Here is a 25,894-nt window from a genome sequence, read left to right on the forward strand (position 1 = left end):
GTTTTCTCTTAAGAACCTACCTAGGGTTTCTAGATTAGGGTTTCGTTGTTCTAGTTTATTATTCAATAATAGTTGTAAATTAGGTTGAGTGTATTGTTCTGAGAGTAGTGTAGGTGTTTTATAGTGATGTTTCATTTTGTAAGTACATGAAAACCTTTTGATTTTTTGTCCTAAATTGATATAAGAATCGTTGATGTTGATAATATATAGTCCCTATATATTTTTACACGTTTACAACCATACTTAATGGTTTTGTTTTTAGCGGTGCCAATATTTCAAAATTCGAAAACAACCATATATACTTATAATAGTCGTTGCCTAAAAATCACCTTATTGACGCAAATCAACATGATTGACAATATTCACAAAATAAAAAGGGAATAAATACAAATTAACATAATAAATCTGGTTTGAACTAGTATAAACCGATACAAATCTGATACTATATAAAATTATTCTATGTTTTCATGTCATCAGATTTCGATATTAGTTGCTTGATTCCGTGTAATGTGATCTGTTTTTATACGGCTTCACAATGCTAATTATTGATTTATCTTGATTGTAATGGGTTAAAATTAAGTATATACTATTCACATTTTGTTTTTTTTATCCAACATAAATGAAAAAATAGAAAGAGGTCATATATTAACATATTTATTAGAGGTTGTTGTGGTGTAGTTTGTTTAGCCCAACTTCCTTTTTTTTGTTGTTTTCTGTTTTATATGTAAATAAAAAATTAGTTATTCAACTATTTGTCATATTAAATTATGTTTTTGGTCTATTTTCCAAATGAAAGATTCACCAAATTAATAAAATTCATATTGTAATATACTTATAGTACTTAAAACATAAAATATAAAACACCACAATTGAAATTTAAATCTATTTATTTTCAAGAAAAACGAATGAGATAATACTCCAAATGCAATTGGAAGTTCTCCTCCCACTTCAAAACAATAATCAATGTGTTATGTGTCCCACAATAGTCTATACGGACTAGAGTTGTGTGCCCACCTAATTATGTTTCTTTATTAAACACTAGGTGTAAAACCCGTGTAATATACGGGTTGATTAAAAAGGATTATATATGAAAGTATAAACAATAAATATTTATTAAAATAAAATTTTGAAATAAGAAATGAAAATCATATTAATTGCAATTTATTATCACATTTATTACATTTAATACTTTACATATATAAATATAAGTATTATGTGACTTTAATTTTAAAAATTGAAAAAATCTAGAAATTGACATGTGGATATTATTTTATTTTAAAAATATCATAAAATGACAAGTGTCAAAATTTATGAAAGATTGACATGTGGCAAAATTGATCTCATTTATTATAGTAGAAAGAATTGTTCATTTATTACAGTAGAAAGAATTGTAGTTAATTACATGGCTTATGTTTTCTTAATCAATGTTGCAAAACGATCACGGGCTTGATTTGATTGATAACAAACATCTTTATATGTTTTTAATGCAAAATTAATATGTTATTAATGGTCTTAAGAAAAGTTTATGCTCACATGGTTTGGCTATGAAAATGAAAATTCATAACTAATATATTTAAAATATCTGCATAAATCGTTTTATTTTAAAAACATAGTGATTTATTTTGTTATGTTGATAATAACTAAAAATACGACTCGGCAATTGGAAATTCACATAAATAATCTTCAAGATTTGCACACGTAATTCAACACCTCATCTATTTCCCTTATTATTATTAAAGTCAAATAATGATATAGATTTTTTTTTCTAGAATTTTATTTTGTCGTAATTTGCACACGTAATTCAACACCTCATCTATTTCCCTTATTAAGTTATTATTATTATTATTAAAGTCAAATAATGATGGAGTATATATTTTTTTTTCTAGAATTTTATTTTGTCGTAACGAAACAAAGTAAATTCATATATTTCTTGAAAGGATCACACATATCTTGACTACAGAAGATTTTAAAGCTTCTATTTATACCTTTCTCCGCCTTCCCCCAAACAATGCTCCATGGTTTTAACAATTCCACTCATTCCTAAAGGTCTGTACCCCTATTTCCTGTAATTGTTTTTCAATACACAACTAATCTTTTCGTGATTTGACTGGTTTTATACGTAAGATTTCACAAATTTTACTGTTTGGCCAACTCGTTTCTATCTTTTATGTGATTATTATTAGTTGGTGTGATATTATATATGATTCGGTTGTAATTTTATAGGGTTTGAATGGATCACCGACTTATTTTATCACCGCTAAATGTATTGCGTAAGGTTCACGCATGTAATCTAAAGTTTTGATTGAGTTTCGTGATTATCATACTTTTTCCCTTGATCAGAGCTGTAAATATTGTTTATCAGGTAGTGCGATGAATGTTTGTGTTTTCTGGAATCCGAGATTTGTGATTTTGATGATACGAAATTGGATCACTAGCCTATAATGTTTTCGTGATGCAATTTTTCCATATTAGTTGATTATGCACTTCCTTCTAGCTGTTTCCTTCTATTAATTGAAAGCATATAAACATGTTGCCGTTCATAAATACGTTGTCGGATCATTGCTTGAGCACAACAATGAATGGTTTATTTGTGACAACCTTTCAGGTTGATATCATTTTGGATTACATATAATGGATGATTCAGAGGGAAGTCTCATCAATACTCCTACAGCTGAAGAGATAGCTGTTAGTGGTGGTTTCCTCTCCAGTCTCATGGAAGACAAATACAGTGCTGCAGTTGCAGTTATTTTCGCCATTGCTGTCCCACTGGTTCTTTCTTCCATGTTCCTGGGGAAGAAGAAGGTGAAACAAAGAGGTGTTCCTGTTGAAGTTGGTGGTGAGGCAGGTTTTACCATGCGAAATGTCAGATCAAGCAAATTAGTTGAAGTTCCATGGGAAGGGGCTACAACCATGGCTGCACTCTTTGAACAGTCTTGTAAGAAACATTCACATTATCGGTTTCTAGGTACACGAAAGCTTGTTGAAAGAGACTTTGTTACTGGTAATGATGGGAGAAAGTTTGAAAAGCTGCATCTTGGGGAATTTCAGTGGGAGACATATGGACAGATATTTGAACGTGTTTGCAACTTTGCATCTGGACTTATTCGCCTTGGTCATGACCCTGATACCCGAATTGCCATCTTTTCTGACACACGAGCAGAATGGTTTATTGCATTTGAGGTAGATACCCATACCTCCTCTCTTTTCTGATATATTGATAGAACACTGACTACAAGAACATTATGGTTTCAGGGGTGTTTCAGGCAGAATATAACTGTTGTAACCATATCTCTTTTCTGATATATTGATAGAACACTGACTACAAGAACATTATGGTTTCAGGGGTGTTTCAGGCAGAATATAACTGTTGTAACCATATATGCATCATTAGGTGATGATGCCCTAATTCACTCTCTTAATGAGGTGAAAACACACTTTTCTTTTGTTGTTGATGTTTTTGGTTTTGTTTAATTTTTTAAAGTTCTTCTGATGGTATAAATCTTCTACAGACAAAAGTATCTACCTTGATCTGTGATTCTAAGCTATTGAAGAAAGTGGCTTCAGTTAGTTCGAGCTTGAAAACTGTTAAAAATGTTGTATACTTTGAGAGCGATAATACTGAAGTTTCCACTAATATCAGTGATTGGAAAGTTTCTGCTTTCTCTGAAGTTGAGAAACTGGGGGAGGCGAGTCCTGCTCCTGCTAGGTTTCCTATCAAGAAAGATGTTGCAGTCATCATGTATACAAGTGGCAGCACAGGTCTACCAAAGGTTTGATTTTTCCCTTATTCTCCTAGGCTGCATTTGTATTATATATATATAAAATAAACAAAGGGTAACATGGTCATTTTGTCCTGTCAGTTTAGTCTAAAAAAGAAACAAACTTTACGTATACTACACTTTATCCAGACATACATCATTATCCATTCAGCCGCTATATGAGAAGGGCATTTATGTCTTTTAATTTGATGCTGACGTGGCAATGATGTGTTTTTTCAGGGGGTGATGATGACTCATGGGAATGTAGTGGCAACCGCAGCTGCAGTGATGACTGTGGTCCCAGGGCTTTCACCAAGTGATGTCTACTTGGCATACTTACCATTGGCTCATATATTCGAATTGGCTGCTGAGGTAAACATACATCATGCATTATGCATACAGCATACATAAAATAAACTACCAGCTCCCATTTGTATGTATGATCTTCATACACACTGTTTTTATGCAGACTGTGATGATGACAGCTGGCGCATCAATTGGGTATGGTTCAGCCCTGACATTAACAGACACATCTAATAAAATCAAGAAAGGAACCAAAGGAGATGCATCTCTTTTGAAGCCAACTTTATTGGCATCTGTTCCAGCTATTCTAGATCGTGTCCGTGATGGAGTATTAAAAAATGTCCGTATTCAACTATCTTGTTATATGTCAAGAAACTATATCTTTCTTTTTAACTTATTGAATTTGTATTATTTTTTATTTTATAGGTTGAAGGAAAGGGGGGTTTGACTACAAAGCTTTTTAACTTAGCTTACAAAAGACGGTTGACATCAATAGAAGGAAGCTGGCTAGGGGCATGGGGGGTAGAAAAGGTAATTTGGGATGCTATTGTTTTTAAGAAGATACGTTGTATACTAGGAGGAGACATTCGTTTCATGCTATGTGGTGGTGCTCCTTTAGCTGCAGATACACAACGCTTTATCAATGTCTGCATTGGGTAAGTTATTATTACTAATATATTAATATACACATTGTGAATGTGTGTAAATGGTATTTTTTATTTCAGGACTCCAATTGGGCAAGGATATGGGCTGACAGAAACATGTGCTGGAGCTGCTTTCTCTGAGTTTGATGATCCTTCTGTTGGACGTGTTGGTCCTCCTCTTCCTTGTGGCTATATTAAGGTATAATAATAATAATAATAATAATAATAATAATTCGTTTCTTTCTACTTTTTCCAATAAAATATGTTGGTATTTAATGCAAAAATATGATTTGTATTGCAGCTTGTTTCGTGGGATGAAGGTGGGTACTTAACATCGGACAAACCAATGCCACGTGGCGAGGTGGTTATTGGTGGCCACAGTGTAACCGCTGGTTACTTTAACAATGAGGAAAAAACTAATGAGGCTTACAAGGTGTGTTTGTGTGTGTGTGTGTGTGTGTAACTTTAATTCATGACTTTTGAGTTTTGACTTGATTATTTGTTTTTTTTTTTTGGGTGAAAGGTTGATGAAACTGGGATGCGTTGGTTTTACACTGGGGATATCGGAAGGTTTCACCCTGATGGATGCCTTGAAATCATTGACAGAAAGAAAGATATTGTGAAACTCCAACATGGAGAGTACATCTCTTTAGGAAAGGTATGTGTTGTAGGTAGGGCCCACATAACATTGGAGTCAGTGGGACAAGTATTTGACTTTTTGTTTGACCTACTGTATTTGGGGTGATGTAATTTTACAGGTGGAGGCAGCACTTGCATCAAGCAAGTATGTGGAAAACGTAATGTTACACGCAGACCCCTTCCACAGTTATTGTGTGGCGTTAGTAGTCCCTGCACCCCAGGTTCTTGAGCAATGGGCCAAAAGTAGTGGCGTTAGTTACAATGATTATGCTGAGCTTTGTGCTAAAAAAGAGGCTGTCTCCGAGGTCCAGCAATCTCTCTCCAAGGTTAGTGGTTATAAGTAACTTATATTCTAATAATAAAGTTGAGGGTATTTACGTCTTTTTTCACATATGAGAAATCAACTATGAACTGTCAACTGTCAACTTGTTTTGTAGGTAGGAAAAGAGGCGAAGTTGGACAAGTTTGAGCTTCCTGCAAAGATAAAGTTGATGCCAGAACCATGGACACCTGAATCTGGATTGGTGACAGCTGCACTCAAGTTAAAGAGGGAACAACTGAAGGCCAAATTTAAGGATGATTTGCGAAAGCTATATGGGTGATTGATGAGCACCTTTTGTTTCACGGCGTAGTAGTTAGGAGGATACATCGTTTGTTTACTGTTTTTTATTTGTTATGGTTGTTTCATACCTGACAATTTCATTTACAAGATTCATGTTTTGTTTTGCTTCCTAGTTTTTACTATTTGTTGTGTGGCCATACTACCCGTTGGCTGGCTAAATTTATAGAAAACTTGTCAGACATTCCAATTATCACCATATCCGTTATATTATATGCATTAGATCTTGTATAATACCCACTTTTACACCAAATATTCTTCAACAAAACGCATTATTTTACTGTTATGTATAGATAAATACTAAATATGATGTAACGTTATGATATGGACTCTTGGGTTTGATTGTCAAAATAAGTAAGGTGTTGACGTAAACCTTTTCAATTGTTGCGGGCTTAAGGTTTTATTATTAACTAATTAATTAGTTCATTTTCATTGATTGGTGTTTATCTGTTGTTAAAACTTGTTGACCAAATCAATAAATAGTATTTATTGGGTGTCAGGGTTAGAGGGTAGAAACTAAGTCTACGGTCTCAAATTACCATTTTCTATTTTATTATTATTATTATTACATTTAATGTTAATAAATAAGAATTCATTTTCATGACTTTGTCAGATTAGACTATTCTATACCATTTTTTTTTGCCTTGATCAAGTCATATACCCTTTTACTTTAGACATAACTCATTCCGATTCAATACAACATTGACTTAATCAGATCTGATTGGGTCCTAGACTATCATTCTTATCATAGATGATATAAACTTCCATTATCGAAAAGTTTGCTTTGTCAAAATAGTTAAGAGATGTTAGAGTTAACTGTTGCAATTGTTGGGGGCTTGGTGAATTCTTCTTATTAATTGGTTGATCTACTTTCATGTGTTAGTGTTACACTATTATTACAACTTGTTGACCGAGTTTGTTTGTTGATTATCAATTTGGAATTAGTAATGGTATTTACAAAGAGAGTGCACGGCATGACTTTTCCTGGTGCTATGTAAGCACAATGCCACCACCGAAGTGGTTTGCAAGGTCATTATCCTTCTCCATCTCATCATCACGAGACCTTTGTTGCAGGTATACCGGATGACCTAATAACATAAGAATATAAGGGGTGTTTAGGGCATATAACTTAATAAAAATAATAATAATTTAAAATAATAGAATTATTTCAGATATGTTAATTGATTATTTATAGAAGGAAAATTTTAATTATAATTTGTAATTGTGTATGTACCATTTTCTTAGACTTACACTGTAAATGGAACCTTTTATTCGATGAAATTTCAGTTTTCGATAGTAAAATGGTTTAATTTAGAATTATTTGATTAATATAATATAATAATATAATTTGAAAATTTAACACATGTAAAGGTATCTGTTAATATCTATATTAAGCAAAAACCAAAACTGAATATATTTAAAGCATATTCTGTTCTAAGCGTAAAAAAATGATACATACATTATTTAGACACGTTTACACAATTGTCCACATCAAAATGGAAAAGAAAAAAAAAAAAAAAAAAAAAAAAAAGGTAATGAGCTCCAATTGAATATATATAACTTGCTATTTCCACATTTTGTGCATTAAAATTATGTAATACATTACATATAGCCTTAGAACTACGAATACATATACATCACTCCTCTTTTGATGCAAGTGAGATGGGTGCTGTTGACAAAGATGGCCTCAAGAGAACATACAAAGCAGGGCCCAAAAATGGAATCACCGAAAATGGAAGAAGCCAAAACCCCTTGTCCTCCCTGTAAATGCAAACCATATAATAAATAATTCAGAATCTTTTAAAATCTTAATTCTCGTTATGAAGTCAATAATAAAAATATCTCACCATTTTCGAGCACTCATGTCATTGTAAACCCAAAAAGGCGCAAACGTAGATAGCAGTGCAAAATCAATGCTTGTAGCATGTATCTGCGAGAAACAAAAAGGGCCTTTTAGTAACTTTGCATTGTCAGACAAGACACAACATGACATGACTAATACTGTACTGCAATATCTAGGACAATATTGTCTTGTTATATCTGTTATCTAGTAGTGTTTGATCCTGTCATGTCTATGAGAGTATTATTGTCTTGTTATTGTTGGATCAAAAATAGGGGACTTACGAGTCTACTCCCTCCAAAATATTGCAAATACTCCTTCCAATCATCCCCAGAGGCCAAACCCGCGTAGGTAATTAGACCTAATCCTACAGCAAATGTTATCTGGTGTGTAGTTATTGAAATGAAGTAGGAAATTCATCTCATATCAAGTAGGGCTATATACAAGAAATAGCAGCTTACATTTTTTTGGATAATTTTGAAGTTTAAGGACTAGAATCTTACCCCAGCTGTCAGTTTTGACTCAAGAAAGTTTAGAGGCCATTTTTCCAGCTCAGCTTCTTGGGTAGGTGGTGGTGGTGGTTTCCAAAGAACAAAATAAGGTATAAGAGCATATGCACCCAAGAAGAATGAAAGTATCAGAAAAGGAAACACAGGAACACTCCCTTTTGAGCTGCAAAATGGGACAAATTTCAAATCTCTTAATCATGAACAAGAAATCCATGAATCAAAATACCAAAGCTAAAGATTACGATTGACTGGGTACCTTCTGCCTGATGGAATCAGCAGCATACAATAGAGTAAAGGCCATAATCCCATAATGTTCCATAGACCCACAATCACATGGTTCAGTTGGAAACCATCGTCACCAATTAAATAGCAAAGCTTTTTCACCAGATACATGTCCGTCGACTGGAAAGTACACCAGTTCAAATAATTATCGATGTATGAATGATTGAATTCATCCCTTTGCATAAAATTACTAGAATTTATCATCATAATTTCATCCCTGTTAGGCAATCAGGGCTAAATTGCAACAGATAAAGTTAAAGAAAATCAAAATAATTCACAATCAATACCGGAGTCTGGTTGGGTGCGAGAATGAAAATATAATACATGAGTCCACCCCACAGCAAGAAGATAAGAAACGAAGTCGTCCGGCCGCCGCCACCACCAATCTCGCCGTCGACTTTCATTGAATCTTTTTGCTCCAAATCAGGTTCTTGTGGTTTCTGGGTGTCTAATGAATTCCGACAGATTTGAAGGTGAACTCTTTTTGTCAATTGGGGGAATTTTAATTTATATCTTGCATTGGTAATTTGTAAAGAAAGAGGGAGAGTCGAGGTTTTTAAGTTTGGAAGTTTGTGCTTAGGGTTTTGGGAATGGAGGGAAGGGAAGTTGCAGGAAATGGGGGTGGTGTGAGATAACATGGTACAACTCTTGTAGCAGGAGGTACAAGAGGATATAGATACAGAAGGGTATATGGGTAGTTCGGCACACTGGTTCCAACGGCGTTGGAGACGATTGGCGAGGTATCAATTTGGAGCTTGTCGACGGTTCCATTGCTTGATTGCTTCCAAATACTCCACGTTCTTGTTTGTTACTGCATGTTTAGATACCTTTTTCCTAAATTATTTTGTATAAGAATATATGAACGATGACTTATCTACCATACCTTAAAAGCTTTTAAATGAATTTAGGAGTGGTTTAGGATTAAATTTATATTTGTCATTCAAATTTAAAAATATATAAATTAAAACCTTTCTTTAACATATATTTTAGGGATATATACACTAAAGTCTCAATATTTTCATCGATTTGACAAGAAAGTCCTAAATTTTATTTTTTTGACATTAAAGTCCAAATTACCGACAATTTTTGACACTTTCACCCTTTTTTCCCGGTTAGCCGGTAATTAGGACTTTTTTGTCAAAAAAAAAAAAGTTTAAGACTTTCTTCTCAAATCGTCAATTAGGACTTTATTGTCAAAAAAATAAAGTCTAGGACTTTCTTGTCAAATCGTTGAAAATAATAGGACTTTAGTGTATATCTCCTTTTTTGTTAGAAATTTAATGGTAGGATACTCTTTAAGCATAAGAGTTATTAAAACATTCTCTAATCAGCTAGATCCTATTGAAATCCTTAACATTTGCTTCTTGTTAAATCGTTTTTTTAATCTCAACAAACAAACATTGAAAAAAATGGAGATAATCAAAAAGAAAGAAAGAACCAGGGTTGTGTTGGCTTTTTGCTGTCCCAAAAATGGAGAAATAAGAAACCGAACCCTGGTTCTTTTTTTCTTTTTTTCTTGATTATCTCAATTTTTTTCAATGTCGGTTTGTTGAGATTAAAAAAACGATTTAACAAGAAGCAAACGTTAAGGATTTCAATAGGATCTGGCTGATTAGAGAAGGTTTTAATAACTTTTATGCTTAAAGAGTATTATACCATTAAATTTCTAACCAAAAAAAATTATATATACACTAAAGTCCCAATATTTTTAACGATTTGATAAGAAAGTCCTAAACTTTATTTTTTTGACAGTAAAGTCCTAATTGACGATTTGACAAGAAAGTCCTAAACTTTATTTTATTTTTTTGACAAAAAGTCCTAATTACCGGCTAACCGGGGAAAAGGGTAAAAGTGTCAAAAACTGCCGGTAATTTGGACTTTACTGTCAAAAAAATAAAGTTTAGGACTTTCTTGTCAAATCGATGAAAATATTGGGACTTTACTGTATATATCCCTATATCTTAAAAACTGGTTTGAGACATAAGTGGATTTAGAAATACATTAGGATTAAATTCAGATTTGTCATTTAAATATTAAAAAAATAAATTAAAACACTGAAATCTTTAACATATATCTTAAAAACTCATCTGAGACATAAATGAATTTATGAGTAGTTTAAGATTAAATTTATATTTGTCATTCAAATCTTAAAAAATAAATTAAAACACTAAAATCTTTAACATATATCTTACAAACTCATTTGAGACATAGATGATTTAGGACTAGTTTATGATTAAATTTATATTTGCCATTCAAATCTTAAAAAAAAAATTAAAACACTAAAATTATTAACATATATCCTAAAAACTCGTGCTAATATACCTTATGTAATGAATTTTAAGATATTTTTTTGGTTGATGCGACAAAATAAATAGCACTTTTAAGAAAGTTAAAACTTTTAACTTAAAAGTTATGAATGCTTTTAGAGGGTGTTTGGTTAAGCTTGTTAAAACAACTTATTAGTTTATTAGAGGTTTCACTATAAATTAAAAAAAATGTTTGGATGAAAAATAGCTATTTCAAGTAGGGAACCTCTAATAAGTCATTTTTTTTATAAGTTACCCCATACTTATTTATAAGCTAATAAAGCTAATAAGTTATAAGCTAATAAACAATACGTGTTTTTGCCAAACACCCCATTAATAAATAAAAGATAGAAACTTATAAGGGTTGTGTATTTGGAAAGGGGAACTTCCCTAAGCACTAACAAAGGTTTTCGGATTTGTTTTTATATACCGATTAATCTCCGCTACAAACATGATGTTATGTCTTATTTTCTGGAGTTTCTATAGAAGAACCTACATAACTATATGGGTTGAGTATTGTTAGATTTTGAACATTAAATAATGGATTACTGGCTGCATCTTCAACATGTCTTACCAAGTCGGCACAATTCAAATGGTTATAGTTGTATATTTTGATACCAATGAGATGTCATTTTATTTTATTTATTTATTTGTAATTTTACATGATTACCTTCACTCTTGTTGTAAATATTCAATTTTTCAAAAATTGGTAAGATTAATTGTGATTTAAAAAATATTTTTACTTTTATAGAAAACATATTGATAAATTAATTTTATCTATAGAATTATGTGTTCAAAATTTTTTGATTTTTCAGTTTGTAACTTTCTATTAGGTCCAGACCGGTAAAGTTAAACTATTTAGTGATCAAATTGCAAAAAACGAAAGATAGGGTGGTCAGAGTAGGATTAAGATTTTCCAAACGGGCAAAGAGTTACAACTTACAACAACCGTCAAAACGACCAACGCACTCGTATCCAGAATCCACTCTACTCGAAAGCAAGCTTCAGTAGATAAGGTTTTCCCTCTCCTCCACCCTCCGTCTCCGGCCATGGCGGAAGCTTCCAGGATCTTCCAGACCACACTCATGCCTTCATTATCGCAAAGTTTATCCCTCCGAAAACCTTGCTCTATGACGATCACTCAACGAAAAACCTCACCAGTGATAATCCGCTGCACGATCTCCACCAGCAGCAGCGATACAGCTAAGGCTACCGCGGCTCCTCAGCCGATACCTTGGGGTTGCGAAATAGATTCACTGGAGAACGCGTCTGCGTTGCAGAAATGGTTGACGGATTCCGGTTTGCCGCCTCAGAAAATGGACCTACGGAAGGTTGATGTTGGAGAGCGGGGTCTTGTTGCGAATAATAACATCAGGAAGGGGGAGAAAATTCTATTTGTACCTCCCTCACTCGTCATCTCCGCCAATTCGGTATGATATCTCTTATTTGATTATTACATACATAGACCTGAACGATGCATCTATGTTGCTCAAAATTGATTTGATTCAAAGCTTCATTCAACTGACCATCACATTTGGAGAGTTAATTAGGTTACATTTTAAAGCTTCAAAGCATGTCCAGTTAGGGCATTGTAATGAAAGGTTTATTGATACATGGAACTAGAAACCCTAAAAACTGATTTGATCATAACTTTTTACACTGAATTTTGGAAATCAGGAGTGGAGTTTTCCAGAAGCGGGGGAAGTTTTGAAGAGATATGATGTACCAGATTGGCCATTGATTGCAACTTACCTAATTAGTGAAGCAAGTCTTATGAAATCATCAAGATGGAGCAACTATATATCAGCCTTACCAAGACAGCCTTACTCCCTTTTATACTGGTAACCTTTTCTTGATCTTATTCCATCGTCTCCTTCAGCAATTCAAGGATCTATGCTCAGTATTTTCCCCTACAGCATATTTGTATTATTTCAGGACACGAGCTGAATTAGATAGGTACTTGGAAGCATCACAGATTAGAGAACGAGCAATTGAAAGAATCAACAATGTAACTGGAACGTATGCAGACATTTTCTCTATCTTTATTCAATTATCTCTACCCCTGAAAAATCTTATATATTGTAATGCCTGTTTTAATCTTTTTTGCAGATATAATGACTTGAGAGATAGAATTTTTTCCAAGCATCCTAATTTATTTCCTGAAGAGGTGTTCAATATGGAAACATTTAGATGGTCATTCGGTATTCTTTTTTCAAGATTGGTGAGTTACATAACAAATTGTAATTACTAATCTTTATATTATTATTAATATTAAATGGTCTGGATCTTGTTTGTTACTGTTACAGGTTAGGTTACCTTCACTGGATGGAAGAGTTGCCTTAGTCCCTTGGGCAGATATGCTGAATCATAGCTGTGATGTATGTATTAAACCAATGTCTCATTTACTTAAATCAAGATAACTTAATAGTACCTGACAATAACTAGAATTTTGTTTTTTGTTGTTGACAGGTGGAAACCTTTTTGGATTATGATAAATCAACAAAAGGAGTTGTATTCACAACTGATCGTCCATATCAGCCAGGTGAGCAGGTAATCATGTTGCAAAATTCTCTCTTTTAAGTATACTTCATGGAAACTCTCACATGGAAATTAACTTTTGTAATTCCAAATTTCCTTCTGCAGGTGTTCATTTCATATGGCAGAAAATCTAATGGAGAACTCCTGCTCTCTTATGGATTTGTGCCAAGACAAGGGACAAACCCACGTGACTCAGTTGAGTTGCCATTGTCCCTTAAAAAATCAGATAAATGTTATCAAGAGAAACTGGAAGCTCTGAAAAAAAATGGGTTATCAGCGTGAGTTCATCACATCTAAGATGTTTTTAGGTTATTCTATGATGAGGGCAATTACGTCTTTTACTTACTTGTATGAAAAATTCTGATTTCATATGTGTGATTTTGTATCAGATCACAGTGTTTTCCTTTACAAGTGACTGGTTGGCCATTGGAGCTGATGGCATACGCGTATTTAGCTGTGAGTCCCCCTAGTATGAGTGGAAAGTTTGAAGAGGTAAGACATAAACAGTCTTTTAGTTGCATTGAGTATTTAATATTAATCTTTTATTAAAGATTAAATGCAAATATTATATTCAGATGGCTGCAGCAGCATCAAATAAATCCAGCAGCAATAAGGAGATCAGGTATCCTGAACTAGAGGAACAAGCATTCCAATTTATCTTGGATAACTGTGAATCCAGCATTTCAAAGTACACCAAATTCCTCCAGGCAAGTGGATCAATGGATTTGGATATAACATCTCCAAAGCAACTCAACCGAAAAGTGTTCCTTAAACAGCTAGCTGTAGACTTGTGCAATAGTGAACAGAGAATTCTCTTTCGTGCTCAATACGTAAGGACACTTTTGCCCCTTCACTACATCCTCATGCACATCATTGCTATCTTTTTTGATGTGATTTGTGGGAACTTGCAGATATTGAGGAGAAAATTAAGGGATATGAAGAAGGGTGAGCTCAAGGCTCTAAATTTGTTTGATAGTGTCACAAAGTTTTTCAAATGAATGGCCAGATATGAACACACACACACACACACACATGGCTATTTAATACTTGGATATTTCATCAGACCTTCAACAAGACTGAAAACAGGTATATCAACCATTTGCAATAAATATTCCTCATGGTTTAAATTGCAGTGTGTAGATCATGTTTCTTTTTTAAAATTTGCAATTAGCAAATAACATTTTGAACCAAGTTTGTGTTGGTATATTCTTGTAGAAACTGGTTTAATCCACCATAAAAACAAAGATAAACGTATTAATAAGTCATCATTCATGTATGCAATTAACATCCAGAAAATCATGGAAGCAATACCACATGTTTGCATAAAAGTACTTGCATTTTCCACCTTTGTCAGTGCCATCATATCTCACGTATCTCACATATTTCGTGTATTGTGAGGTAGCCACGACTCTGGTATAACAACAAGATGAGTCTTCCGGTTATCATGAAAGAATGTAAATTCTTCTTGTCTCAATTCAAGTGACACACATTTCATTTCACCGAGATCTAATTCATGAAACTCGTATGGATGTTCTGATCTTTGATTTTGTCTTTTCATCAACTCAACCACATAAAGATTTTCAACGGAAAGTGCAAACATGACTGGCTTGGGAGAATTATTTAGTTCAAGTAACATCAATTTGGGGTTTGGAAAGAGTATCATTTCATATAAACAATAAAGGGCGTCTATGATATATATCTTCCCTTTGAAACCATGTAAATGGAGGATTCGTGAAGAGGTGGAGACTTGAGTCCATTCTTGTTTACCAGCTATAGAAAACCATATTTGATTGGTGTGTCTATTTAATATAACAAACACCCACCCCGATACTAAAGGTGAAAAGACAAGGATAGCCTTCAACCTTTCATAAACAGTAAGGAGTTTCAAGGGGACATAAGGGAACGAATTTCATGCTTTGTGATAGGATTCACAAGCCAAAAGTCAAGGGTTTTCTTACCAAGGAAGATTAAGTAACCACAAGTTACCCCAATACATGTCATGTTAGCATAATGAGGAAGAATGGTTTTGAACTTTCTTCCTTCAAATTCCTCTAAGTAACACTCTTTCTCATTAGCATGAGTAGATATAGATATGGACATGGGTGTTTTCGAGGCCATAAACTTGTTCCTGTTGGAGAGTGCAAAAGATCTCCATGGCTTGCATACTCTACTGAATGCAAGAAAATCAACAACTCCGAGTCGCATCATAACTAATAAAAATACATCATGGTTAAGATCTGACCGAGATGCCATACTACCATTGTCAAAAGTCTTGATCCTCTTCGTGCTAGATGCTTCATCATGGTTCTGGTTTCTAGGCATATTCTAGCCATTCCTACATTTTCAAAACAAAAATAAACATTCGAAACAACCTTGGTATATGCAACTTCCACGTAAGATACAGAAGTTATAACCATGGGACAAGTATACACATATATACAGACACAACCCTTTTAGAGTATACCAAGTTTATAAAAAACAGATATTACAACTTACAAGTAAAGTGAAGGATATTTCATGTGGGTAACAAGTATATATCAACAAAGATGACTATACGAAAAAATTAGATATCAATTAGATCAGTTTCAAATAAATGGATGATAGAATATGTTTAACCTGGATTAAACCATGAGAAAACAAGAAGCATATACCTATGATATTTTGTTGTATAACTAGACAAATTAAAGAAAAAAATCAACAATGAAGATGTCAGAATAATTTATCTTATTGAAACTGAGAAATAAGAAACTTTGAGCAAATGGTTTAAGAACGTATAAATTTAATCAGTAGAACTCACGACGATTTCATTACCCTTGCAATGCTGCTCTCCTAATCTCCTGTTTACGTCGCTGCCGCCGTGGCGCTGTATGCTCTCTTAATCTCCTGTAAATCATAACGTTATTTGATCGGCTAATTAAATGGGCCGACTAAAGGGCTTCTAGCCCAGCGGTATCTGGTGGTGCCCTCCCTCCTTGAGGTCGAGGGTTCAAGTCCCGTGGACATAGGTGAAATTAAGTGTTAGTTTATGAGTAGATTATAATATTTGTATTTGCCGGTTAAAAAAAAATTAAATGGGCCGAAAATATTTGCATCCAATAAAACAACGGCTAATTAAATGGGTCGAAAATATTTGCATCCAATAAAGCAATCTTTCATCTTTGGGTAGTTGGTTGATTGGTTCAATACCCACCCTTTGAGAATAACCAATATACCTGATTAACCCGAAAATTTTAACCGTTAAACACCCCTACTGACTACCAAGTGCAATCACAAATTTTTTTTTCTTTTTCTATGTAGCATTATGTGAGAAAAAATTATATATTAATAATAGGGAAATTTTAAAAAAAAAAGTCCCTAAACTTTGGCATTATTTATGAAAACTCTCATCCATAGAATCTTTACATATTTGAAATTTTAGCCGATAGAAAGCTCCCATTCGGTTGTAAAGTTTTTTCGAAAACAAAAATAGTTTTTAGTGTTTTTTTTTTGTGAAATTAAAGCGACTTTCTAATGGCTTTTTCGAAAATAAACGACTTTTTAGTGGCTTTGCGAACAAAAAGATATTATTTTTCCAATATATAATAAATATAATAAGAACATATTCTCCATGATATTATTAAAATACACACCATAAAAATCATTTGGATAAATCGTTTTGGATGATTCGCTGAAAGAAATACACAAAGACATACTTTTTTGTATATGGATATTATGCATATGTCAATGTGCATATGCACCATAACTGAAATGCAGAACTTTTCAGTATGGATTTGTTATAGGAAAGTTGTAGTTCCCTTCGATCCTTTTCCATGGATATAAAATTCATTGAAATCCAAGTTCATATGAGGAAGTTACGAGTCATAGAAGTATACAATGTAAAGTACATTACCTTATTGTATACCAGAGCTATTACACGATCATGTAAATGCCTTACATGATCGTGTAAGTATCAAGAATTGCCCAAACATGAAATAATGAAAGTAAAATGATAATTTTGGTCATCAGATCAGAGGATTACACGATCGTGTAATCACTTACATGGTCGTGTAAGTATGTCGAGATGCATAAATTGAATTTCTAAAAAGTAGTTTGTCATTTTAGTGCTTTTGTGGAGTTACAATGTTATGTAACTCATTACATGATCGTGTAATCTGATGGTGTAAGTGTAACATTGTTGGTCCCCTCTTAACCCATTTAAAAGTGTGCTTGAGAGAAAATTGCTCATTATTGTCTAAACCACCAAATTGAGAACAAAAGTGGGTGTATTTGAGAGTACTTTTTTTGTTAGAAATGGTGCACATAGTCACAACAGTTGGTAATATTACTATTAATCGTTATTAATTCTATGGTCCTTTTAGGTTACACGCAAAGACAAATATTAGCAACAAATGACACAATAATTTTATTTGGGTCTAGTTTGGTAATTAATTAAGGCTTTAATTAATTAATAAAAAACTTGTTGACTTTAGGATAATTACCAAACTTATGGATAATTACTTAGTGACCAAGTAATTATCCCATAAGGGTTCCTAAGCCTCCTTATAAATAGAGAATCACATAACCGGTTTTAATTCGATCTTTTAACCGTAATTTTGGTGATTGCACTACATTATCCTCTCCTTGATTTTCACCTGCTACACGGTGCGTAGCCACTCCTATGTACACACGTAAATTGATTACATTGTACATAATCGATGCTATATGGTATGTAGGCGGCGATTCCAGATTTTGATTTTGGTGTTCATGTAACGCCTACTTTTGGGAATGTTTACATCAAGTTTATTTGATTAAAGTGTTTAAGGATGGCGAGTTTTATGAAGGAAACAGAAGCGCGACGCAAACAAGTCTGGTCACGACACGACTAAAAACCCTTAGTCGCGACGCGATGCTGCTATTTACATAAAACACTAAACCTTGGGCGTTATGATCTAATTAAGGATATTAACTCTCAGGGTTGCCTCATTTTGCAGCATCATTCCTCATAAACGTTTCTCCTAAAACCCTAATATCCATTTCATGAGTTGTTGAGCTTTCAAGCTTTTGGTGTATAGATTGAAGGTGAAGGAAGTTCCTTTTTTGGTGCCAATAAGCTAGATCCTGTGGCATTTCAAACTTTGACCAGTTGACTTTTGACCAGTTTGACTTTTGGTCAAACTTTAGGGATTGAACTATAAACTGAGGTTTGACCTCTGATTGTCGTCTAGGTGGTTCGTGAGACGGTTCTTGCGAGGTTGTGTACGTAGTTGTGATTCTCCAATTTTTCAGTTCAGGTGAATTATCTTACTATACTATGTGTTATAATATATCCTCTGTATGTTATGGTGTAAGTGTATTGTAGCATGTTGATTAGGCAAATAGGTTAGTATAGTCTTTTTCCTATTGATTGCGTGATTTTTTGACTATTTGATTGTATGATATGTAGACATATTATGTTGAGAGGATGATGGTGGATCAACACTGAAGTTGAGAGCCGAGATGCTCAGGGGTTGATGGTGGATCAACATTGGAGCCGAGAGCCTAGATACCCAAGGTTGATGGTGGATCGGTACGAGATCTAAGAGCATTGTTTGTATGCATTGTATGTGTATTATGATATGTGATATTTTGGGAAACTCACTAAGATTTATGCTTATAATTGTGAATTAAATGTTTTTCAAGTTATGCTTCTGGCAGTAATAAAGCTCCAACTTGTCTATGTCGCATGCACATTACTAAGGATTATGGTTTTAAGACTTCTGCTATTTTATGACTATTCTGATATATTGTTTTTATGATACGGTTTTAAAATATTTGATATTTCTATCTTTATGGAAAAATGAATGTTTTACTTATGTTTTTAAAAGAAAAACTTAGTTTGAAGATGTGTAGGGAGTGGGGACTCTTTGGGTTATCAAGAGAAGAAAATAAATTAAAACAACAAAATAAATAAAGAGCAGTAAATTGATCATTTTATTGGTACTTAATCGTTGTTTTTATAAGAATTAGTTATAAGGATCAATCATGCAATATTTTGAAACTTTTAATAGTTATCTTGAAAATGATACTTTTTAAAAATCACATAAACACATTATGAAATTTTGTTTTGATTCTAAAATTTAGTTTGAAGATGTGTAGAATTAGGGACTCTTTGGGTTAATAAGAGAAGAAAATAAATTAAAATGACAAAAAAAACATAAAAAGCGATAAATTAGTTATTTTATTGATACCTAACCATTGTTTTTAATAGTGTTAGCTATAAAGATAAACCTGAAATTAGAAGGACCTAGAGTGTGATGCTTTTAAATATGAAAACTTCAAAAAAATTTCAGTCTTTTTTATATAAATATGAAAACTTCAAAAAGCAAACTAGTATGAAAAGTTTAAAAACTTTTAAAAACAAGTAGACTTTTTTTTTTAATTTTATTATTTTTTTTAGACAAAATTGCAAAAATCGTCCCTGTGGTATGCATTTTTTTGGGGTTTTAGTCCAAACCCCGACTTTTTTGGATTGGTGGTCCTTTTGAGCTACTTTGCTTGCAGTTTTGGTCAGTGTCCAAACTAAAAAGACTATTATACCCTTAATGAATTTATTTTTCATTTTTCTTTCACTTTTTAATATTATTATTATTATTAAATATAGAAGTAGGCCCACTTATCCTCTCTCTCTCTCTCTCTCTCTCTCTCTCTCTCTCTCTCTCTCTCTCTCTCTCTCTCTCTCTCCTGTGACCCCACCTCTTTCCCCCATAAACCATTTTCCCCGTCTCTCACCCGGTTCTTGAATTATTGTTCATGCTATTTCCCCTCCCTTACCCGATGAACCTCGATAATCATTCCATTGTCGGGAAATTGACCATATCCTCCATTGAAACACTTAGACCAAACTACCACAATGAAACCCACCTAAAATATCAAGATTTAGGGTTTGGTTATCGACAGGGAGGAAGAAAAAAGGGACGACAACGATGTTGTTAGGTTTACTGGCAGGTGATGGTGATGTTCGTCGTTGACGGATGTCAGCGGTGATTTATTTTTCATTTTTGGAAATCAATTCACATGGAAATCAATTCACAGGTTTGCACTTTAACATATACCGACACACACACGAACATTCAGTGTTATGGGTTTGCTCTTCAAGAACAACAGATGAAATTGATTGAGAAGTTGAAGACATATCAGGGGAAAAAACGATTTCGAATCTGTCAAGATTTAACCACGTCGATCTCTCAAGATCCAATCTCGGTAAGCCCTAATGCAATATGAAATCAATTTCGAATCTTAAATTGATTTTACGTGTGAAATCGAACCATGGATATCCTTTCTTTATCTTAGCTGGATCGATTAATAGGTGTGTGTGTGTATGTGTTTTCGATCGCAACTCTCAATGATCCTCTATTTCTTATTTGATTTTGAACGAGAAGATGGGACAAAGATGGAGATTCGATGTCTCTTTCTTCTTTCTTTGTGAAATTGATAAGCAGGTCTCAAGTTGTGGTGGTTACACAGTCACGAGGAGGGGTGCCGACAGAATGCTATCCCCGGAGCCTTCATTCCCTTTCTGTTGTGATCGGCAGAAAAACGTAAAAAAGGATGGAAGTCTTCGATCCTCTGTTGATCCGAGAAGAAGGAAGCATTAACGGAGGCGGCAGTTGGTGGCGACGAATGTATTAGTGGTGGCGATAATAGCCCTTGGCTCGCCGGTGGAGTTGTTGTTCTTGATGGTCACCGGAAATGCATCCACCTCCGATGGTGTTTTTACAATAAAAATGAAGAAGAAAAGGAAGAAATAAAACTGAGAGAGAGAGAGGTGGGCCCCATAAATTTTATTAATAAAACATTAAATTAAATAGAAAAAATCATTAAAAAATGTATGAGAAGGGCATTTTAGTATTTTCAGTTTTCTGGGGGACCAAAAACGCAACGAAACTAGCTTAAAAGGACCACCAATCCAAAAAAATCATGGTTTGGACTAAAACCCCAAAGAAATGCATACCACAGGGACCATTTTTGCAATTCTGTCTTTTATTTATATATTTTTCCGAATACAAATGTAACATCCCATTTTTCGAGTCCAAAAATTTTGATTTTGATAAAACGACTTAGAAAACATTCATAAGAAAATATCATGAAGTCATATCATTTCGTAAAAACCATAATCTCATGTCTGAAAATCATATCGTAAAAGTAGTAACAATGTCAGAGTACAATCCCAAGAAATCTCATAATGCGGAATCCAATGTGTGTATGATGTGCAGCTACCGCGCCGGCTCCTTCCCCTTCACTGAAGAGGTACCTGAAACAAAACTGAAAACTGTAAGCACGAAGCTTAGTGAATTCCCCCAATCATACCACATACCATACAATCATATAGCATACATACTGTCGGGCAATTCTGGGGTGCCTGACCTACCCGGTACGACCATTCTGGGGTGCCGACCTACCCGATACGGCCATTCTGGAGTGCCGACCTACCCGTGTCAAGCCATTCTGGGGTGCTGACCTACCCGTCGGTCCTAACAACCGACCCTCGCGGACTATTCCACCCCCTACTGCTACTATCACATATATTATAACATAAACATACTATCAGACATATATGGGGTGTCCGAACTACCCTTCGGTCCTAACAACCGAACTTGGGGACTATTCCCCTCCTACTACCACTATCACATATAACATATCATGTCAGCATATAAACATATCATCACATACTGTCAGACATATCTGGGGTGTCTGACCTACCCTTCGGTCCTAACAACCGAACTCTACTACTATCACATATAACATATCATGCCAGCATACAACATAGCAGGTAGTAGCAAACCTAGATGATATCACAAAGACGATCATCTAACATACAACTCCTACTGGTGGGCCGGCATTGTGGCCGTAGACCCACCGCTACTGGAAGGTAACTCACCTCGTACGAGTAGCTACTGAAAATCTGTGCGGGAAATCTCTGTCTGCTGCTGCTCCGGAAATCCTCCGGCTATAATCCCCACAAAAACACTCAGTCAGAATCTGATATCTACTCTTAGGGTAAAATGACTATTTTACCCCTCACCAAGTCCAAGTCAAAGTCAAAGTCAACTTCCAGTTGACCTGATGTAATGCCCGTGTTTCTAGGCTAGGCATTAATATTTGACATGATAGTCTAGGTTAACCTTTGTGACTCATTTTCAAGAAATGAAAAGGAATTATGTGAATATTATGTGTTTTATGCTTAATTATTAGAGTTTAATTAATTAAGACTAAAAATGAGCGTCGAAAATAAATATTAGATAAAGTCGATATTTATTAAGAAAGTTGTAGTAGTCGTGACAAGGATTACGGATATATAAAAAATGCCGAAATCCAAGTTATAACGAAGAAGTTATGACATGTCGAAGTTTCACGACAAAACCGGCACGGTGTCGAATGTCGTAAAAAGTGAGTTTTTGATAAACTACTTTTTAGCCTTGGAGATCTAAACGAAAGTCGTAGTGTTCGTTAAACCGAGAGTATGTATAAAAAGAACGCCCAAATCTGACTTCGTATGAGGAAGTTATGATTTTTCGAAGTTTCAGCTTAGCAGTAGACAGCTAAAAACTCGAATTTTAGATCGAGTGATTTTTAGCCGACACGACCTAAACGAGAATAGAAGGTCTCGTCAATAGTAGCACAACGGTAAAAAGACAGACGAAAACGGACGTCGGATGAAGAAGTTATGAATTTTTAACGGATTTCCTGTCCCGGTCTGTTAAAAATAAAAATATAAAAATTAAAGTCAAAATTAGCCGACGAAATCTAAACGAAAGTTGTAGAGCGTAATTTTACCTACGCGTGCATATAAAGAACGTCAAAAATGGAGCTCGTATGCGAAAGTTATGGATTTTAGAAGTTTTGGCACGAAAATCGAGAAAAATCCCCAAAACCGAGAAATCTCGCATACGTGGACTTCGGCCACGTGTCCACGCCTCGCATCCGACGCGTGTCCGAAATATTGCTGAGTCATCCGAACCGGAGAGCTAATACGAAGTGGTCCAATGAAGCTGTGACGCGTGCCCCTTTCCTTGATCCATCCGAGCTTCGCAGGAGCCACGAGCCACCCACCTCGGACCCGGACTTCGGTCCAATCAGGACCCTCCAGCGAGGCTCTCGCATGCGCAGCCCACGTGCGAGCCAGGTGCTGCCCCCTTTGGATCTGCTGCCGCGTGGCCTCCTCTCAACCGTCCGATCAGCAGCTCGCATGCTATAAATAGGAGGGTGCGAACCCTCCCGGCTAGAATTTAAGAATTAGCAATTTTGGCCCCTTTTTGAATATTTTGGCTATTTTCACATCCCCCGAAGCCCCGGTATCGATTATAACCCCCGGAATATGCCACAAAGTGCCCGAGAAGCCCGGAAATTTTATCTTTTCGGTTTCGAAGCCCGACCCTTGCAGAGCCCGGTTTCTCAATAAAACTCCCGGTTTTATTAGAAACGATCGTTTTAGGAAACGAATTGATGCCCGATTTTCATTAAATCAAGTGAGTGTATAGTCACTTTCATCTTACACATAGATATGAAGTATTTTATATAAAATACGTGCTATGTGTATATATGTTGTTTGTTTATTTGAGATGGATGTTGAATGAATGTTTTATACATGTTTAAAATGATTTAAAATGTAAAAATATTTTATCTTCAAATATGTTGGGTAAAACATGGGTAGATAAAGAATGAGGGATAAAAATACAGTATAGATGTACGTTGGTAGCTATGAATTTAGTACAGTATAGATGTACGTTGGTAGCAACGGATTTAGTACGTTGGCAACTATGGACTTAGTGCCTGTTGTATAAACCTTGGCGACGATGTGACTTCGTGCCTATTTGACATAAATGGCTGAGGGAAAGCAATGTTGTCACCCCGATGTTTGTCTTATTTGACATAAATTGCTGAGGAAAGCAATGTTGTCACCTTATTGGTTGTTTTATGTCAGGTTGTCTTATTTGACATAAATTGCTGAAGAAAGAAATGTTGTCACCTTATTGGTTGTCTTGTTTGACATAAATTGTTGAGAAAAAGAATGTTGTCACCCCATTGGCTGTCTTATTTGACATAAATTGCTGAGAAAAGCAGTGTTGTCACCCCGATGGTTGCCTTATTTGACATAAATTGCTAAGGAACCTCTGAAGCAATGTTGTCACCCCTAATGAAAATCCTTAGGCTAGGTCCCTTGTGATAGTTGTTTTAGGGACGCAAAGTGAGGATAATGGGAATGGGTAATTAGGGTTATTTTTGGTTGATGAAATTAATAAAATTATTGTTGATTGATAAACTTAATAAGTTTATTGTTTATTGTGGGTTGAAAACCCTATATGTTCACCAGGCTTCCAAGCCTGACCCACTCAGCCTTTTTATATTACAGGTAGTGGACCCCGAGCATAGTCGGATGATGATGAGTGATTTATGGATTATAGGCCAGTAGTTGTAAATAACTGTTGTAAGGCTTATAATGTCTTGTATATACTTTTGATCTGTATCGGAACATGACATCCCGAAGTTTTGATATAAAAGGAAATTATATAAAGAAAGATTTTGATAAACTTTTATCATGTTTTGTTTTGGGAACAAATTCCGCAACATCTTTTAAAAGGGTTTACTCTGATTTTATTTTAAAAAACATAAACGAAATTGGTCTTTTCTGGCCATGAAATTGGGGATGTCACAATTGGTATCAGAGCATTAGTTTAAGCGAACTAGGAATTTGTAGGATTTCTAGACTTAAACTTAGAATGCTAAGTGATGATTGTGAGATGAGTGTCTACCATATTTTAGACAAGAGCACTAGTATATTTTAGGAAAGATGCCTAAAATGCTTTTAAGTGCTAAATGCTATATGTTTGCCATATATGATATTATTTGTTCGGATCTATGATCTGTTGCCGACCGGATCTGGAAACTTTATGTGTGTAGGTTTCTAAGCATACGATTACGATATTAGAACTTGTTGGGTTATGAGCATTCTAACACTCCTAAGTATACATGCAACCCTAAATACCTTGGATCTATGTTTTCTCTATTATACATACAATTATGAACATCCAAGGTATTATCCTAATCTAGCATACAAAATAATAAATATAACAAGATAGAATACATACCTATTTGATGTAGAATGTCTTCATGAAGCTTGAGTGCCTAGTGCCCCAAGTGTGACACCTCAAATGGTTCACACAACACCAAATACACTTGGAATAACTTGAGAGAAACTTGAACACTCCTTGAAATCGTCTAGCCCTCACACTCACACATTAGTGCACGATTTCTTGAGCCATGGGATTCTTTTATATGGTGGCTATTAGGGTTACACCATGTAACTCATAACTTTACCCATTCCTTATGCTCCATGGATTTTAACCTCCATGGAGTATCCATGGGTCACCCCATGGACTTAGTCCAACATAAGGAATCTTGGATCACAAGCCCACATATATAAGAATTAAAGATTTACAC

General features: G+C 34.6%; 3 protein-coding genes across 4 annotated transcripts; 2 read left to right on the top strand and 1 right to left on the bottom strand.

The window, feature by feature from the left end:
* Positions 1 to 1,922: 1,922 nt before the first annotated feature.
* On the top strand, positions 1,923 to 6,197 carry LACS8 (AMP-dependent synthetase and ligase family protein). 2 transcript variants are annotated; one of them, XM_079059408.1, is made up of 12 exons: positions 1,923 to 2,046; positions 2,606 to 3,180; positions 3,343 to 3,423; positions 3,510 to 3,770; positions 3,999 to 4,130; positions 4,228 to 4,401; positions 4,488 to 4,717; positions 4,787 to 4,904; positions 5,007 to 5,138; positions 5,229 to 5,363; positions 5,464 to 5,670; positions 5,782 to 6,197. In XM_079059408.1, exons 2-12 carry the CDS (start codon positions 2,632 to 2,634, stop codon positions 5,944 to 5,946), a joined length of 2,184 nt encoding a protein of 727 aa, XP_078915534.1. In that variant the 5' UTR covers positions 1,923 to 2,046; positions 2,606 to 2,631; the 3' UTR covers positions 5,947 to 6,197. The 2 variants fall into 2 exon arrangements, with proteins under 2 accessions (XP_078915534.1, XP_078915535.1); XM_079059409.1 differs by lacking the exon at positions 1,923 to 2,046 and adding an exon at positions 2,340 to 2,362.
* Positions 6,198 to 7,491: 1,294 nt separating this feature from the next.
* LOC145123379 (uncharacterized) lies at positions 7,492 to 9,413 on the bottom strand. Its single transcript, XM_079058594.1, has 6 exons — positions 8,882 to 9,413; positions 8,569 to 8,714; positions 8,307 to 8,475; positions 8,088 to 8,186; positions 7,811 to 7,893; positions 7,492 to 7,724 (listed from the first exon to the last, which is right to left on the bottom strand). The coding sequence occupies exons 1-6, from the start codon at positions 9,230 to 9,232 to the stop codon at positions 7,601 to 7,603; spliced, it is 972 nt and encodes a 323-aa protein (XP_078914720.1). The 5' UTR covers positions 9,233 to 9,413; the 3' UTR covers positions 7,492 to 7,600.
* Positions 9,414 to 11,853: 2,440 nt separating this feature from the next.
* LOC145125289 (Rubisco methyltransferase family protein) lies at positions 11,854 to 14,629 on the top strand. Its single transcript, XM_079060767.1, has 10 exons — positions 11,854 to 12,330; positions 12,578 to 12,741; positions 12,836 to 12,919; positions 13,010 to 13,121; positions 13,207 to 13,278; positions 13,370 to 13,450; positions 13,544 to 13,716; positions 13,828 to 13,930; positions 14,014 to 14,268; positions 14,350 to 14,629. Exons 1-10 carry the CDS (start codon positions 11,950 to 11,952, stop codon positions 14,434 to 14,436), a joined length of 1,512 nt encoding a protein of 503 aa, XP_078916893.1. The 5' UTR covers positions 11,854 to 11,949; the 3' UTR covers positions 14,437 to 14,629.
* The last annotated feature ends 11,265 nt before the right edge of the window (positions 14,630 to 25,894 follow it).

This window comes from Lactuca virosa, chromosome 7 (genome assembly GCF_052849685.1).
Source record: "Lactuca virosa cultivar CGN04683 chromosome 7, Lactuca_virosa_CGN04683_v6, whole genome shotgun sequence".
In the NCBI taxonomy this organism is placed as follows: domain Eukaryota; kingdom Viridiplantae; phylum Streptophyta; class Magnoliopsida; order Asterales; family Asteraceae; genus Lactuca; species Lactuca virosa.